Source organism: Dipteris shenzhenensis, chromosome 15 (genome assembly GCF_047967505.1).
Source record: "Dipteris shenzhenensis isolate YYH24624 ecotype China chromosome 15, Dip_SZ_1.0, whole genome shotgun sequence".
NCBI lineage: Eukaryota > Viridiplantae > Streptophyta > Polypodiopsida > Gleicheniales > Dipteridaceae > Dipteris > Dipteris shenzhenensis.
This window is the reverse complement of record NC_141610.1, coordinates 13,775,760-13,791,834: the sequence shown is the minus strand read 5'-3', so window position 1 is coordinate 13,791,834 and position 16,075 is coordinate 13,775,760. Positions and strand designations below refer to the sequence as shown.

Here is a 16,075-nt window from a genome sequence, read left to right as displayed (position 1 = left end):
CTCATGTATGGCATCATATAAAGACTGCCGCAATGAGGCTCGGAAGAACTCATATGGATGCTGAAGGGGAGAATTCAGATATGCTTGATTGTGCTACAGCCAGAGGGTCCATAAGGCCCAGAATCTGATCCAGTGGAAGAAAAGAGAATACTGTGATAAAGAAGCTGATAGTTTGCCATACATCCAGAAAAACCTGTAGAACCTGTGTGCTGGAAATCTGAGAGATAAGCAATAGGAGATTCTGTCTAGAAGGTCTCTAGAATATGAACAAAACCACACTAAATGCAGAATACTCTCAGATGTAAGGTGACATCTTGGACATAGAGGTGAAGCTATCCGTCTTTGAGCCAATTTCACCCCTACTGGAAGAATACCAACAATACATCTCCATAAAAAGAGTCTTTGCTTCAAAGGCATTTTCAACTTCCATATCAATTGCAATTTTCCTTTCCACCAGGCTAATGACTTGTTCAAATGCCATAGAGAATTAGCATGATGGGCAATCCAGGGAGGAGGTAATATCAATCGATAAGCCTGTATAGAAGTCAATAAATGCAAAGGCCTAGAGGATATGCTTGTATTTGAAGACTGAAGGTGCCAATCTTAAAGCCTGTCTCTGACATTCAATGTCGGAATCGGAACCAGAGGGAGTAAGAGATCAGCAATAGCTTTCCAAATAGGTCTATGATGCATCCCCAGATTGTATTGTCGACATGCTACTAGAAAAGTGAGAATATTTCCTTGCATATCTACCACGTCATCAATGAACCGGATACCCATTTTCATAAGATTGTAAGCTCTGATGGGTTGTTGAATAGCAAGGGGAGAGGAAAACACAGCACTCCAATGAATACTTTCCATTCTGAGTGAGGAAGCTATAGAAGCAGGATGGGGAGACCATTTGATGTGAGAGAGTACTTGCTTCCAGTCCTGAATCAAGGAATTAGAAAATGGACAACCAGGGATTTTACCTTGAAATTTGCCAAGTACTACTTCCGATGGATCAACTAGCCAATGTCCATAAGCATTTGTGCTCATCTGTCCACACAATATTGCCAACATAATAGACCAAGGCTGCTCTTGTTGAAAAAATGTCTTGAGCATAGTGATCTTTCTTGCCAACACATGAAATTGGATGTTTATTATATTCAAACCACCATGCATTCTTGGTGAGTAACGCAAGTCCATTTTGAGCAGCCGTAAAGCTTTTTTATGAAGCTTAGTTTTCCAAAAAATCTCCATGGCTCGAGACATAAAGGAAGTGAGATCTCGAGATGACCAATGTAATAGAGGAAGGTAGAACTGGACATAAGCTAGAACAATAGACTGGACAATTCGAAGCCGTACATGCAGAGGCCAAGTGGGATCTTCCAATATTCTAATTTGTCCTGAATTTTGTTTGACACCCACGACATTTGTTGCTTATTGCTGATTTTCCAGCCAATGGGATAGCCCAAATGTCTTACTATGTTTTCCGGATAAATAATCTGGCCTGGCCACAGGATAGCATGCCAGTCACAATGCTTGAGAGGCAAGAGTTTTGATTTCTGGAAATTGATTTTAAGACCAGCTGCCAACCCAAAATCTGAAAGGGTATCCATCAAGAGGCGAATCTCCAAAGGACTATTCTTTGGCATGAAGAATGAATCATCTGCATAGGCCTGTGCAATGAAGGGTCGTGAACCAGAAATCTGAAGGCCCTCTAGCTGTCCAGTATCAACCATGTGATCCATATAAAGAAGCAAAGGATGTGAAGCGATGGCATAAAGCAAAGCACTGAGAGGGCAATCCTGTCGAACTGAGCATTCGAGAGTCCAAGACTCAGACAAATGATTCCCTATAAAGCATTGTGCAGTGGAATCTGAGTAAAGCCAATATATGACATTAACTAGCTTTGGCCCAAAACCAAGTTTTAACATGATTTGAGAGACATAATCCCACTGTACTGTATCAAATGCCTTCGCCACATCCACCTACATAACCAACACATCTTGATCTGAATATTTTGCATATTCCATTGCGATGAGAGTGTTAGAGATATTGTCATGTATGTGCCATCTTGGAACAAAACCATATTGCCTGGGATGAAGTCCATCATGAAGGATATCCTTTATCCGATGTACCAACATTTTGGCAATTAGTTTGTATATAACCGGCATTAAAGTAATGGGCCTCCAGTCATCCATAGTCTCACATAAAGATTTTTTATGCACAAGCTTAACCAGACCATGCTTCCAAGCTGAGGGAAGATGGTGGTGCTGCTAGGCTACATTTATAAACTGCAAAATTGGACCCTTCAATTCAAGCCAAAAGGCTTCAAAAAATTCAACCGTCAGACCATCCCAACCAGGGGATTTATGTTTACCCAAATGCCTAAGAGCTTCATCCAATTCAACATCTGAAAAAGACATTTCCAGCATTGAGGCTTTTTGCAAGGAGACAATAGGAGAAACAAGCTCAGTAAATCTGTTACGAGCTGAAACAACCTGAGGTGTAGAAGAAGATGGCTGAGAAAAAAGAAGCTTAAAATGATCCAAACATTGTTTTTCTAGCTGAGATATTGAGATAGAGTCTGGGTCCAAAGGCCGTCTGATTTCCTGACCCTCATGATAGATTGGCTTTGTCTATGTGCATGTAAGTTCCGAAAAAAAATTTCCGAAGAACAGCCCTTATCTAGCATAGGTTTAGCTCTGGCCCTGATCTGCCATTTTGACAGCTTGCGTTTATCATTGGCATCAATTATGGAGGAAGCACAAGACAATAAATGCTGCTCAGAAGCAGATAGAGATCTTTGATGACTAATCTGTACCAAATACTGCTTGTATGATTTTGCCCACTGGATATGCTCTCTGGTTTCTGCCATGTACCATCTTCCATATTCCTTGATGACATTTTGAATACGATGTATGAAAGAGGTCCAAGCAAAGTCCAGATCCTCCTGAGCATGGGATAGCAATGGCCTGCAAGCCAGTCTGATCATATGCTGGAATTTTTCACGAGAGAGATATAATTGATTGACCTGTAAATTCCTGACTGAACAGAGCTGCAAGTCATCCAGAGGCATACCGAAAGAAAGGGTGAGCCAAAGTGGAGTATGATCAAATAATTGTTGTGAATAATCAGTCCACATTTGACATGTATATTCATCATATTGCTGAGCATGAATGAGATAATATCTATCAAGCCTGGCCCAATATTCTGTAAAAGCATTATGATATGTAAATCCCATAACTGATGGGTGAGTTGCCATAAATCTGCAAATTGAAGTGATGATGTCATATGTTCCCATTGCTGGATTTCAGAGGGCAGCATATGGGATTTATGTGTGGTATTGTCCTTCCAGTGAGGAGAATTGTTGAAATCACTGCAAAGTAGAGCATTTGAAGACCAAGGATATTGCTTGATGGAGTTCCACATTTGAGCTCTGGAAGCTGAATTTTGAGAGGCATACAAAGATCCTATTTCAAAAATCTCTCCATTAATCATACATTGGATAATCATCCATCGTCCACCAAAATCATTATATGCTATCCCGGGTTGCAGATCATGTCTGACTAAAATGCACAGCCCAGAGAATTGTTCAGATCCTGAATAAAATATATCATATCCAGAAAAAAACCCATGTTGGCCAGCAAAAAAATGCTGATTATGCTCTTGCAGACACACAACATCCGGATGAGTTGTATTTATATAATGCCATAGAAGCCTCCATTTATTCTGGTTGCAGAGGCCCAGTATATTATAGGAAAAACATTTAAGAGAAGCACGCATGAAAATATATACAAGAGATGATCGGTCCTCCAAAAGAACGGGAGGCCTCAAGCCTCTGCCATTGCCACACGGTCTTGCTGACCCTCAGCATCCAATTCCCTGATAATATCATCTTCTTCACAAAGGGGAAGACCCTTCTTGATTGCATTAACCCATGCCTTTGAGATGGGGTTACTTGGAGAGGTAGAAGATTGTCCTGGAGAAGGAGCAGAGGCATCCCAATTACGAGATTGGAGAGGTCTTTGTTTGAGAGGCACCGTCTTCTTTGCAGTTTGCCATCCCTCATGAGTAGATGAGTTATTTTCCCCTAACTTGCTTTTTCCTTTATCCTTATTTTGAGCTGAATTGGCCTGGCTCCCTGTATGAACTGAAGGCTTTGCTCCTTTAGCTTCAATCTTTTCCACATATGTCTTCTGGCCTCCTTTATTAGATGGCAGAGGAATAGCTGCTGGAGGAGGTGGATGAAGGATAGAGAGACACTCCGAAGCAAGATGCCCAAACTTGTGACAAGAAAAACAAGCTCCAGCAAAAATGCCCCATTTTAAAGTGAAATATTTCTTTCCCAAATTAATACCCTCAATCTCAACCAAAGAGTATTTGTCACAAGATTTCAAAAAAGCGATCATAACTTCATCGGTACAATATACCAAGACATAATGTTTCAAAGAAAAGAAAAATGGGAGTGATGATATTGTTTTTGAGCTATATGAAGATGATGAAGTATGCTACCTTGATGATGGAATTAAAGAAGACAAAAGAGGCATCCCAAGAGGAGGCCCATCAAACTCAAATTGTTGAATATTTTTTGGACTATTTAAAGTCCATAAGTTTTTCTTCTTGTTGTTGTGTGTGTTAGAAATAAATGTGTGTTCTCTCTTTCTAATCACCTCTCGCCACCATATGATGTAGGCCATGTTAAAATTTTGTTTCTCTCTTCTCGATGTCAGTCCCATATCGGCTTTGGTACAAAGCCTCTCCCACGAACAAAGTCACTCCTTCTAAAGTTCTCAAAAGCATGCAATAGAGGAGGGGGTCGGTCTATCAGTATCCCATAATATGCAAAAATGATTTTTGTTACCTGTGGGACGAGGGGGACAGATCACTTGTCCCAATGTCATAGCTAGACCTGGAAGCTCTGTTCTCATGTAATCTGGAAAATCAACCACTTCAACCCATACAGGGCAATGATGCTTGATGAGGTTCTGATAGTCCTTATTAGGGGACCAGGGCATGATATGCACCATCTGTCGACCAAAAAATAAAGGAGACATTTCCAGCATCTTTTGTTTTGTCAAAGCATCCAAAAGATGAACTTCATAAAATCCTCGGGAGGCAAAATAGACTCCTTCTACATAGCATCCACCTAGGAGAGAATTCACCGATTGTCCCACATCATTAGCAGAGGGAATTTTGCATGGGAAAAAGATGATAACTACAGTTTGAGAGAGCTTCTTCAAAGGATGCACAAGAGATGGCAACTTCATTTTGTAGGTGAGTTCCGCAGCAGGTTGAATCCATTCCCTTCTACTTTGTTGGAAATCATCATTCAACATGTCAAACACATAGGAAGCATCTTCAGATGAAGGAGCTATGGGGGAAGAGGTTTCCCTTGATTGTCTTTTGGGTTCAGGAGATGATATGATATGATATGATTCTACTACTGTCCACTAGAGACCCTACAGGATCTTTCGACAGATCCAATAATCCACAAGTAATGATGATAACAGCTCTGAGAATAGCTGCTAGAAGTTCTAGGACTATCTACGACACTAGCACTTTCCTGGCACCATGTCCAAGATTATGTGTCAGTGCCCCAAAACCTTCTTCAAAGCTGTTTGGCTGGTTGACCAAAAACGAGCAGGTTGTGAATGAAATAGCATCAATACCATTTTCTCCCTGATGTGCATATAAGCTTGACAATAGAAAAGTGTGTGTTCTTCACTTTCTACCTCACTTATTGGGCATATCTTGCATATTCTATCTTCTCATGGGAGAGGGAGATTTGGTTTTTTCTACCTGTCACTTTCCAATCATTTATCATTTTTCGTTATTTGTTTTATTTCGTTATTTAAAGATAAATAATGAAATAAAGAGGTGGTACAAAACAGGTAGCTAAGAGTAGATGACTTCCAAAAACAGTACAAACCTCCTCACCTTGGAAATTTTTCCATTACCTTCCCAATAGGATTAACTCACTAAATTGAGAGATAAAGGCACTCTTTTGCAAAGACGAGAGAACCCGAAAGTAATCACTCCATATTTAGCCATGTCAGGAATGTTAGAATTAATGTGAGGCATTTGTATGATATTCATCACAGAATAGTTAGGTGGTTGTCATTTATTATAAATATCAACTTTTTAAACCTGAAGAAGATTGGCTAATTCTAAGAACTAAAAAACTACAATTAAGTTCACAAAACTCACAAGGATAAATTCCTACACTCAAAAAATTGGAATCTTCATACATAAAATCTTTTTAAAATTCACTATACAGCAAAGTTGCTTGCTTTTTTTGTACAAAGCAGCATGAAATTTTGCTGTTTAACAATTTCAGAGCATCATTTACACTTTCCCTTCTTGCTTATTCAATAGGTCTGATCCAAAAGATTACAAGGCTTGCATTGACGTGGTGAGGAAGACTGATATTAAAAACAAGTGCTGGCACTTCAACGCAGTGAGCCTGTAATTGATAGTTCTTTAAAACCTTTAAAAGCACTTTTAAGAACGTACTGGACGGTTTAAAATCGCACTTCCACGGTGCTATGACTCTGATTTAACTAATGAGAATATCGCTAACATTTAATCTTGCCAGTTTGAAAGATAAGATTGTGTTCCGATTAAGCAATTACAAAAAATATATTTTGATGATTTGGAAAGCACCATCAGCTAAGCTAAGCATCCCTCATCCTGCCTACTCTATCTATGTAGTCCCTAGGACTGCTTACGGCAATGCCTTCTTGTTTTAAACGTCATCCTGCCTATTGAATTATATCCAAAGTCATTCATCATTTGTCATAAATGATCATGAGAAACTATATTGATGATTATTTCCTGCATTTTTAGAATGAGCATAAAAGAGTTCCGAGAGATTATCTGGTATCTTGATGTACACAACATATATAAGGTAAATACCTGTGTACTCTTCCCACAGCCAGTTTGACCACATATCACAACTACAGGAGCAGAGTCTATCGTAGCCAAAACCCGTTCTCTCTCCTTAAAAGCTGGCAAATTGACTCTTGTGGCCCGCATCTTTGAGTGAGTCGATGTGTACTGAAGCTGATGCCACTCATCTGCAAGCTTTGAACTTTCCAAATGACCAGGTGCAGACAAAGTGTTCGAACGTTTCAGCAAATAATTATTTGATGTTCTCAGAGCCCGAGTGTTGAATACCTTTTCATTCTTCTCAGCACTTATTGTACAAGCTTCTTTTCCATGAATCTCAGAGTCTTCTGCATTCAGTTTCAATGATATGCTGGTGCTTGGAGGTTGCATAGCCAGCATTGGTGCTTGCAAATTATCCACATCTGATCCTGTGCTCAGACTGTTAGAATGAGGAAATTCAACACAGCATGAGTGTTTGGCATCATTATGGCATGAAGAATCTGCCAAGCAGGTAGTATAAGAAACAAGATCATGTATCATTGACCTCCCGATCATGTTCAGGGCATAGTCAGCAACTTTCTTGGTGAGCCACAGCAAACATTTAGGAGCCCACCTTTCATTCCGAAATGCTATGACCGGAACCTCAAACGGATAGCTACAGCAACATGGAAAAAAAATCTGCATCAAACATTTACACTTGATTATCAGTCCCACTTTTCAGGGATCATCACTGTTGAAAAGTATGGAGAAACCCCACAGCACTGTCCAAAAAGGCCATACCTCCATCAACAACACAGTCGAAGAATTTTCTCTCCCTGGAATTTGAAAGGTAAACCTGATGTCTGAAATACACTGCATAGTTTCCCCATAAATTGCCTCTAGTGCTAGCTTTTCCTCTGACCTCAAATAAACAATTTGATCCGCACTGATTTCTATGTCCTTAGGCTTTTCAAATTGTCCGTTCCTAAAGCTTCTATAAAACAGATTGCAAAGTGCATCTTCTTCATGTCCATTCACTTCTGCTAGAGCTGATAGACAATCACCGAAAGCATAGCCATATTTCTGCAGGTTTGTCAGACTGAAGTCGGCCGTTCCAAACAGGGTGTCACATTCTTTGTCTCCCTTCACCAAGACCTGCACTGAAGCCTTAGAAGCACTGGGTGCAAAGTATGCAGGAAGTTCCTTTTCGGGTACATGAAGCAACAGCCAGTCAAGAGCATTTGAAGGCTCTCCTGCCTCCCTTAGAGCTGCACAAACAAGATGCTCCTGGAATCCCAAACTCACTAAGTGTGCTTTTAACCTATCATGTTCTGAGACAAGAGACCCACATTGTTCATTAAGGGCTGTTGTTATACAAATATCTGCTCCTGACCCTTGCCAAATCTCCGGCTTGTCTGAAGAGGTCAAGGTCTGTCCATCCTTTGAAAAGTTTTTCAGTGCTAGTGAGTATTGAGAAGGAGTCCTTTGAGCTTCATCATTACTTTTCACATATTCTTCATCTTTCTTGTCCCTGAGTAGACCCTCAACCATTCGTCTATTATTTTCACTCATAAAAACTGATGGTGCCTCTTTTTTAAACAAAGAGACGGGCCGTTGAATAAGAGTGTTTGCCTTAACTCGAGATTTCCATTCCTCTACTTCTTTATCTAAATCAAACCATTGTTGCCGATACTCCTCAATCAAGATTCTATCAAGCCTGGGAAGACCAGCAATTTCAAAAATACAGAAGTAAAAAAGGTTAGAAGATGTCCGTTTGTCTGCTTTGCAGACTACTCTGAAGGGTGTGCAACCACAATCGTTGCTAGTAATGCTTCAAAACAGGGGCTAACATGCACACAACCACTGTGAAAAGTTTGAACTCGCAAAGTATAATTTTTGTAACTCAGTTTATGATCACTCTAACACTTCAACCAAAGTAAAATAACATGTTTCACATGAAGAGATGCACTGGCTTAATCAAGAACAACCCTAAATGTCACAAACAAACTGTCCATTACATCTCTAGCTGAAAGCAAACGAAGCTTTGTCTGACTTGTTGTAAAGGTATCTAGCAGAACTTTCCACCAGGATAATGAAGCTAGTCATAACCACAAGTAATCACTTAATATAATAGATGCACACACTGGTGTACCTACACACATATCAGCTACCTACCTACCTACCCCCCCACACACACACAGTACACATGTATATTGAGTAGTAGCTGAGATGTAAGTATAATTCCAATTTTCATGGGTATCTAATCAATTCCAAGAGTCCTGCTTCAATCACACTTTAACCATGCTGCTTTGTAGTCCTAATAACTGGATGCAACTCTTTCCTATCACAATCTTTGCTTTAGATTAGAGGCCTCTGACATCAAGTCCATTGTTGGAAATTTGTGAACGTTTTTGTCTAAATGTGCACTGTCGATGCCGTCAGCATTTCATGCTCCATCAAGAACACAACACAAGCACTCTCATGCACACACCAAGAACTTGGCCAGGATAAGGACAGCACGACTGGATAAATCAGGGTTACCCTCTTTCACAAATCTGTCCATGTTCTGCATGCTATACCTCTTCTTCAATGCTCTTTGAGTTGAATAGTACCGGTTTTGTCTCCCACTCCTGTGCCAATGATTGTTGTCCTAATATTGCACTGGCAGGAAAATTAGTTAGCATCTCACATGCACTTTGTGAGAGCGGACAGCTCAAGTTCAACCTGGAAGGGGCTAAAGTCATTCTCTTCAGTGACAGATAATGAATGCGGTTCCATCTTGTACATGTTCTCTCACTTTAAATTGACCCCTGTACATGTGCTCTCACTTCAATGGCTGAAGCACTAGCATGACAGATAATGAATGTTGTTTCATCTCGCATATGTGATCTCACTTTAAATAGACCTCTGTCTGAATACAGCAACTGTACAATCTGTGCCTGCATCAAGGTCATAAAAACCTTGGCTCATGATGAACTCAAAAAGTCCATCATTGTATACTGGCTATGCAGTGTTGCGGTTTCCAAGGTGGCTGCATGAGAATAGAGTGCAGATGCTCAACAAGCGATCCTACAAGCAAAGGCATGACTCATGTGGCCCTATATCTTTCTGAGCTAGCACCCAACCATAGCTACAAGAGTTCGAACACTCCTCAAGACAGTAAGGGCTGCTGCCAAATATCTCCCAAACAAGCAAGTGCAAACAGCAAAGGCAAGGGGTATGAAAATCTCAGACAATATACCTTACTTTTGATGCCTTAGTAAAGAGGCATGTCATGCAACACACGAATGCAAATATATGGTGCCTTAAAGAGGCGTGTCGTATACCAACTGAATGCATATATACCCACAAACGATTCTGCAAGCAAAGATGCATGCATCTACTTCATCTCTTCATGTCTCCAGCTCGCATGTTTGAATCCACATGTTTTGAAAAGACTCTTTTTTGCTTATACACTGAAATGTAATTCTTTATATGAATGACCAAACGTTGCACTGTAATCTCTTGGTAGCTTGCTAAGGGCTTGGTGTAGAGGTGTGGACGTATTTTCCTAATACGCCAGCCTGTTCCCAAGATTCTAAAATTTTACGGTAAGACTTTCCTTATCCACGTTCTTGAACATACTCCCTTTAAATCTCCATTATTAAGCTTACTTCTGTCACTCCTCAGAAAACTTGTATCCACCTGCTTGGTAGTTTTTCTTTTACATCATGTTTTGCCAAAATAAATGAAAATCTTCCTGCAGTTTCAGTGAGGTCATGGGGCTAGGTCTAGCATTTGAGAGTGGACCCCCTTGCTTGGGGTTATGGGCATTAGTGACCCACAAGAGTGATGCCTTCTCTTGAGAAAGGACATCAGGAAATCACACCCCACCTGAGTACCCATCTTTGGGTCTACTCGCCAAGAACCCATTGGTGAAGTCAGAATTCAACTCTGACCACTAGGATTTTCAGGTGCAGACTGACGCGTGGCAGGTAACACATGGCAGGCTGAGTTGGCAACAAGGCAAGCTGGCCCAGACACTTGGCCATGCATGAGGTAGTGGGTGGCACGCAAGATGACATATGTGTGGGGGCTCACCCACCACTTGGTGGGCTGGGAAAACTTGCCAACTTGGGCAAGGGGGTGGACTGGGCCTATAAAAGAAGGCCCTCCCTCCCTCATTCCACACAAATCCCACGTCCATTTTCTATCCCTCCTTCGTGCATCAGTCCTCCTCCCTTCCCCATCTTGGTGCAGTCAGCCTCTTCTCTGGCCCTCTTGAGGATGCAGCAGTCTTCTATCTCTTCTGCCAGGATTTCTCTCTCTACAGCAGCCATCTTCTCTCTTTACAGTTTCAGCCCTCTCTCTCTCCAGAAATCTCCTTTTCTTGTCCCTTTTGGATCATCGGCAGCATCTTTTTCTTTGCCCCCTACCTTGGAGCAGCCAAAGCACTCTCTCTCTAGATCATTACTCCACCCTAGGGCCTTCTCTCTCTAGACTACAACACTCTTCTCTCAGTTTTCCCTCTCTCTAGCCTCAGAATCCAGAGCTTTTCAGCAAGGGGAGGCTGCAAATGCACCAAGGGCTCCATCCTCAAAGGAGCAAGGATTAAAGAGGAGTTTGTATCTGAGTTTCTGTTTGTTTTCAGCAATTCCTACTCTCACTTTTGCATTGTGATTTCTTTTCCTAGAAATCTAGGATATGCTACTAATGTTGGATGAAGTTTGGATTACACAGGCATCTTCCTTGCGGATTGTGGTGCCCAGGGAGTCCCGTTCCCTCTAGTTCCAGCATTGAGTCATTCCTTTAAAAAGCTCAATGTGAGCACCCCTTGTTCTTCAGTTGTGTTTGAGTCCTCTCTCTCAAGAGCTTTAGTCAAAGTTTGTAATGTCCATTGCACCTTGGTCTTGTATCTCCATTTGAGCAATAAAAGAGCCTGGATAAAAGCGAGGGGGGGTCTTGGCCCCTCAACTCGAGTGCAATCATTGAATTTCTCTTATTGCTCTTTAAAGTTATCAAGAAACGCAAGCATTCTCATTCATGCAAACTCCAATCCAACTCACATCCATGTGCATTGTGAAAATTCTGTAAAAACAGTCTTTAAAACCCTTTATCTGAATTGTTGGAAAGCACAGAGTGGTTTAATTGGTATCAAAGCCCAAGTAGTGGTCTTGTACTATGTGTTTTTCCCTTATTGAGTCCTTTCTTGTTCTCCATTGAGTCAAATCTTCCATAATATACTTCAACAAATGAAAGTCTTCGAGAGTAACCATGAGGGAACCCACAAACCAGGGCTCCAATCCCAACGAAGAGGCCGTGTGAACATCCACAACTCCAACAGGGAGGGTAAGTCATCCTCTTCCTCCCCTCCTCGACGTAGAAAGCGGCTCCGAAGTCCATCTCCAGCAGGGCACACAAGGAGACAAGGATATGCTAAATATAAAGTACCCCATGGAGATAATCTCTTCAAATTCAGCAAGTACAAGGGAGAGGATGGAGAAGATCAGCCCGAAGTCTTGCTGGCCTGGATCCGAGATCTCAAGTACTTCTTCCAAGGGGATAACTATGAAGAGAAGGCCAAACTCAGATTTGTGGCCTTGCATCTACAAGACCGTGCTGCTTCAATTTGGTGGGCAACCATGGCAAGTATTGGACAGCAGGTGAAACCATCCTTCACTAATCAAAGGGTGGTAGAATCCACTTTAACCACAGCATACACAGTAAATAATCAAATTATTAATCACCACATATTAAATCACAGGGAGCTAGAGCGCTCCTACTCAAAACAAAGACACCAATTGGCCCCAAACACTAGCACCCCTTGCCGTATTTCTTTAATATTCATATAAAGCCAAGATGCTGACTACAAGGTCTCCTGAAAGCTGCACCACAGGCAAACCACTGCCCACAGACTTCCAATATCCTCCACACTCTGCAATTCCTGCTAAACTTTATATGGCGAATACGCATCCAATCACTAGGCAATCACGCATCCTTCCTTCTGACCAAGCGTGCAACAGATCCCAAAGGCATAAGCTATCTCTCTGTCCTCAGCACCTGCACAACCAAGTGCCCAACCATCCAAGCATGGCTAAGCAATTGCAGAAAAGACAAGGACAGGCAAACTCTGACACAACCAACCAAGAAAACCTTCCAAAACAGTTTGTCCCAATTCGTAGCCACCCCGGCCACTACCCAACAGCATAAATCAGCCTTTCCTGCCTAGAACAATACCAAACGCAATAACCAGCCCACAATCAGTCTAGGAACGGCAAAAGCAGGCAAAAACCAGCCTTCCTCTGCTAGGAATCCTCAGTAAACAAGTCGTCTACTTTGGAAAACCTTGAATCCAGCAAGGAACTGATGATTCAACCCTGGAACATGTTACGCTCAAGTCGAGGTAACATGACTTCAGAAGGGTCAGTTGGCATTTTCCTTTAAAGGATCAATGTTTCTATTATATTTGTTTAGGCTTCATGTAAATGATAAAAAAGGAATCAAGGTCAAGGTCCTTGATGAGGGTGATATGGCACTAGACTAGGTGGATCTAAGGCTAAGGGACCTAAATGCATGAAATGTGCCAAGGGGCAAATAGTTTTAATGATATCCCAAGAGAGGGGTAAATAATGCATTAAGGAAGGACCCTAAAATGAAGGCATGTGGCATACTAGATCCATCTAGGGAATTTTGGGGCTTGGTGGAATTGTGTAAGCAAGAGCTTCACGTAACGATTCCAAGGAAGAAAAAAAGTTGACTACTACCACCGAGATTTGGTTGGGAGGTGATTCTACGTGCCAGCGCCCATGATTCGATGTAAGCTAGGAGTAAACAAGATTTCGTGTGGTATTTGGTATCAGAGCGTTCAAGTTGATCACGAGAAGTGGGGTGGAACTGGCTGGAAGAGCTATGACTGTATGGTCGTTGTAACCAGACGCTGTCGCAAGTTCGGTGATTGTCATGAACAATTGACAAACCACGACAGTCCACCGCATTTAGCTACAGGCGATTGGGAGCAGGGGAATTGAGAGAGGCCCTAGACTGGTTGGGCGCAAGATTGCACTCTAGTCGACGGGATCGTTGCTTGGTTTCTTATTCGTTTGTAGATGGATGGAAAATATCAACTCTTCGCTAAGCCTTAGCGTGCTACCACCGAGAAGCCAATAAAGGAGCGGGGAGCTTATATTACGGAATCAGAGAAAAGGCTAAGAGCGGCGCACACGCTGGTTTACGGGTTATTACCTGTAGGACTAGCTGACCGTCATAATTCGGTATCTTTTGTTGTTGAGGGAAGATGTGGAAGACGGGATTATAGAAGCCTGTGAGCATGGGCTAGTATTATAATTACTGTGATTCCGTTCGTCAACCTGCAGCTAGCTTAGGGCCATGGAACTGATCTAGACATCCACGACAAACCACTTAAAGAAACTCTGGCTTTTGATATCTGTGTTACATGGAGGTCTTCAACGTTATCGATGCTGGGTGAGAGAAAAAAAAAAACGTAGTGCTGTGGATTTTGCAAAGTCATGGAAATGAAGAGACCTGCACTACGTAGTGCATCTGCCTCTCTGAGTACCCTCCCCCTAGGGTTGAGGCGGGGGACGAGTATGCAGGGAGACTACTACAGGGTTGAGGTGGCACTTTCAGCCTCAGCCTTGGTTGTTTTCCACCTCACTCTGAGGGGGTTTTATTTATCCTCATGATTTCATGATGTATTCTGCTTTGAGCTTGCTCTCGCGGGGTTTTTCTCTTACTTAATAGAAGTCTCTTTCTTGAAAAAAAAAAAGAGACCTGCGGATGTAATAAACGATCACGCTCTTCTTAGTTCGCAATAGCTCGTCAACGTTGGGGCTGCGTAGAACAACTCGATTGACAGAGGACACGTTGGTTAAGGTCGTTGGACCTTAAGGTCGTTGGCCACATCAGCTATGCAGGATAGATTATAAATGCAAAATGGGTCTCCAATGAAGGTGTAGCTAAGCCACAGCAGGAACAACTTGATCTCTCTATGCTACATGAATGACCAGGGGGTTCTCTATGCCTTCTAAGTGTTGTTGGGGTATATGCCCGTTTATTTGCCTTGGCGTTTGAGTTATTTCAGATTGCAGATATTTCCCTAGTATAGGGAAAAGATTTCGGTTTGGTTCTCAACTAATTTCAGTTGATGGTTACGCCTATTTAGGCACCTTTTTGCGGTTATGAGATTAAAAAGCAGTTTGTAAATACAGTTCTTGGCAGTGTTTTAATTTTATTTTATTTTATTTAAAAAAAAAAAAAAACCCACCCATCGACCTAAATGGAAGTAGAAGAAGAAGCTTCTAGGATGGATCCCATAGATTCGGGAGTCCGGCCGACCCCGCAGGTGTCGCGCCCGGCAGGTCATACACTATCTGGCAGAATTGCAATGTTAGAGGATGCCTTACAACAGATTTTAGTGCAGCAGTTACAAGCAAATGTAGGGCAATCTGAGCTCAAGAAAATGGTACATAGTATGTATGCTAGACCATCCCATGAAGAGAGAGATAAATCTCCAATGGAACCGGAGTCCAGTATTCATACGGTCGAGCCTAGGAGGGCTAAGGTGCCTAATATTGCCGATTATAGGCTAGAAAAGTATTCTGGTCGGATGTCTGACCGTAGTTCCGATATCATTGAGACCTCGTTACACAAATGGGATGAGGCATTCGCCATTTGTGAAATCAGGAATGGTATGAAGAAAATCCGCGAGGCCACCCATATGTTTAATGAGGCAGCGGATAGGTGGTGGATAAAACAGCAGAAAGATGGAGTGGCATCCACTACTTGGGAGGGGTTTAAAAAGGAATTTAGAAAACACTTCCTACCTCCTGACGAAGCATCCCGAGCTTGGGATCAGTATCGAAACCTTCGTCACAGAAATTTATCAGTGGCGGAATACACTGATAAGTTCAGAGAAAGTGTAATGAAGGTTGATGAATCCCTGCCTCAGTCAATCCAAGTAAAAGATTATTGAATGATCGAATCAAGATGGAAGTTCGGGCTAAGTATGCGAACACGCTAGATGAAGCAATTTCCATAGCCCTGAACTATGAGGATGCAAAAGGGAACAGACCAAGTGGGTTTGTGCAGGTTGGGACTCAGTATGGATACCCGAAGAAAACTGGGTTTAAGAAGAAGTGGATTAGCAAAGGGAGTGTCTCACAACCTAGTGGTCAAGCTAAGCAGACGAAACCAGTTGAGACTCCAAAATCAAGTACCACCA

At 42.0% G+C, this 16,075-nt stretch overlaps 1 protein-coding gene across 1 annotated transcript in view; it reads right to left on the bottom strand.

Moving 5' to 3' along the window:
* LOC147893396 (DExH-box ATP-dependent RNA helicase DExH1-like) overlaps positions 1–16,075 on the bottom strand; it is a 55,196-nt gene that overhangs the window by 18,687 nt on the left and 20,434 nt on the right. Inside the window, exons 4-5 of the mRNA XM_087386285.1 lie at positions 7,657–8,572; positions 6,904–7,554 (exon numbers count right to left, since the gene is read on the bottom strand). Of these exons, the coding sequence (XP_087242411.1) occupies positions 6,904–7,554; positions 7,657–8,572 (1,567 nt within the window). The remainder of the gene's footprint in view (positions 1–6,903; positions 7,555–7,656; positions 8,573–16,075) is intronic.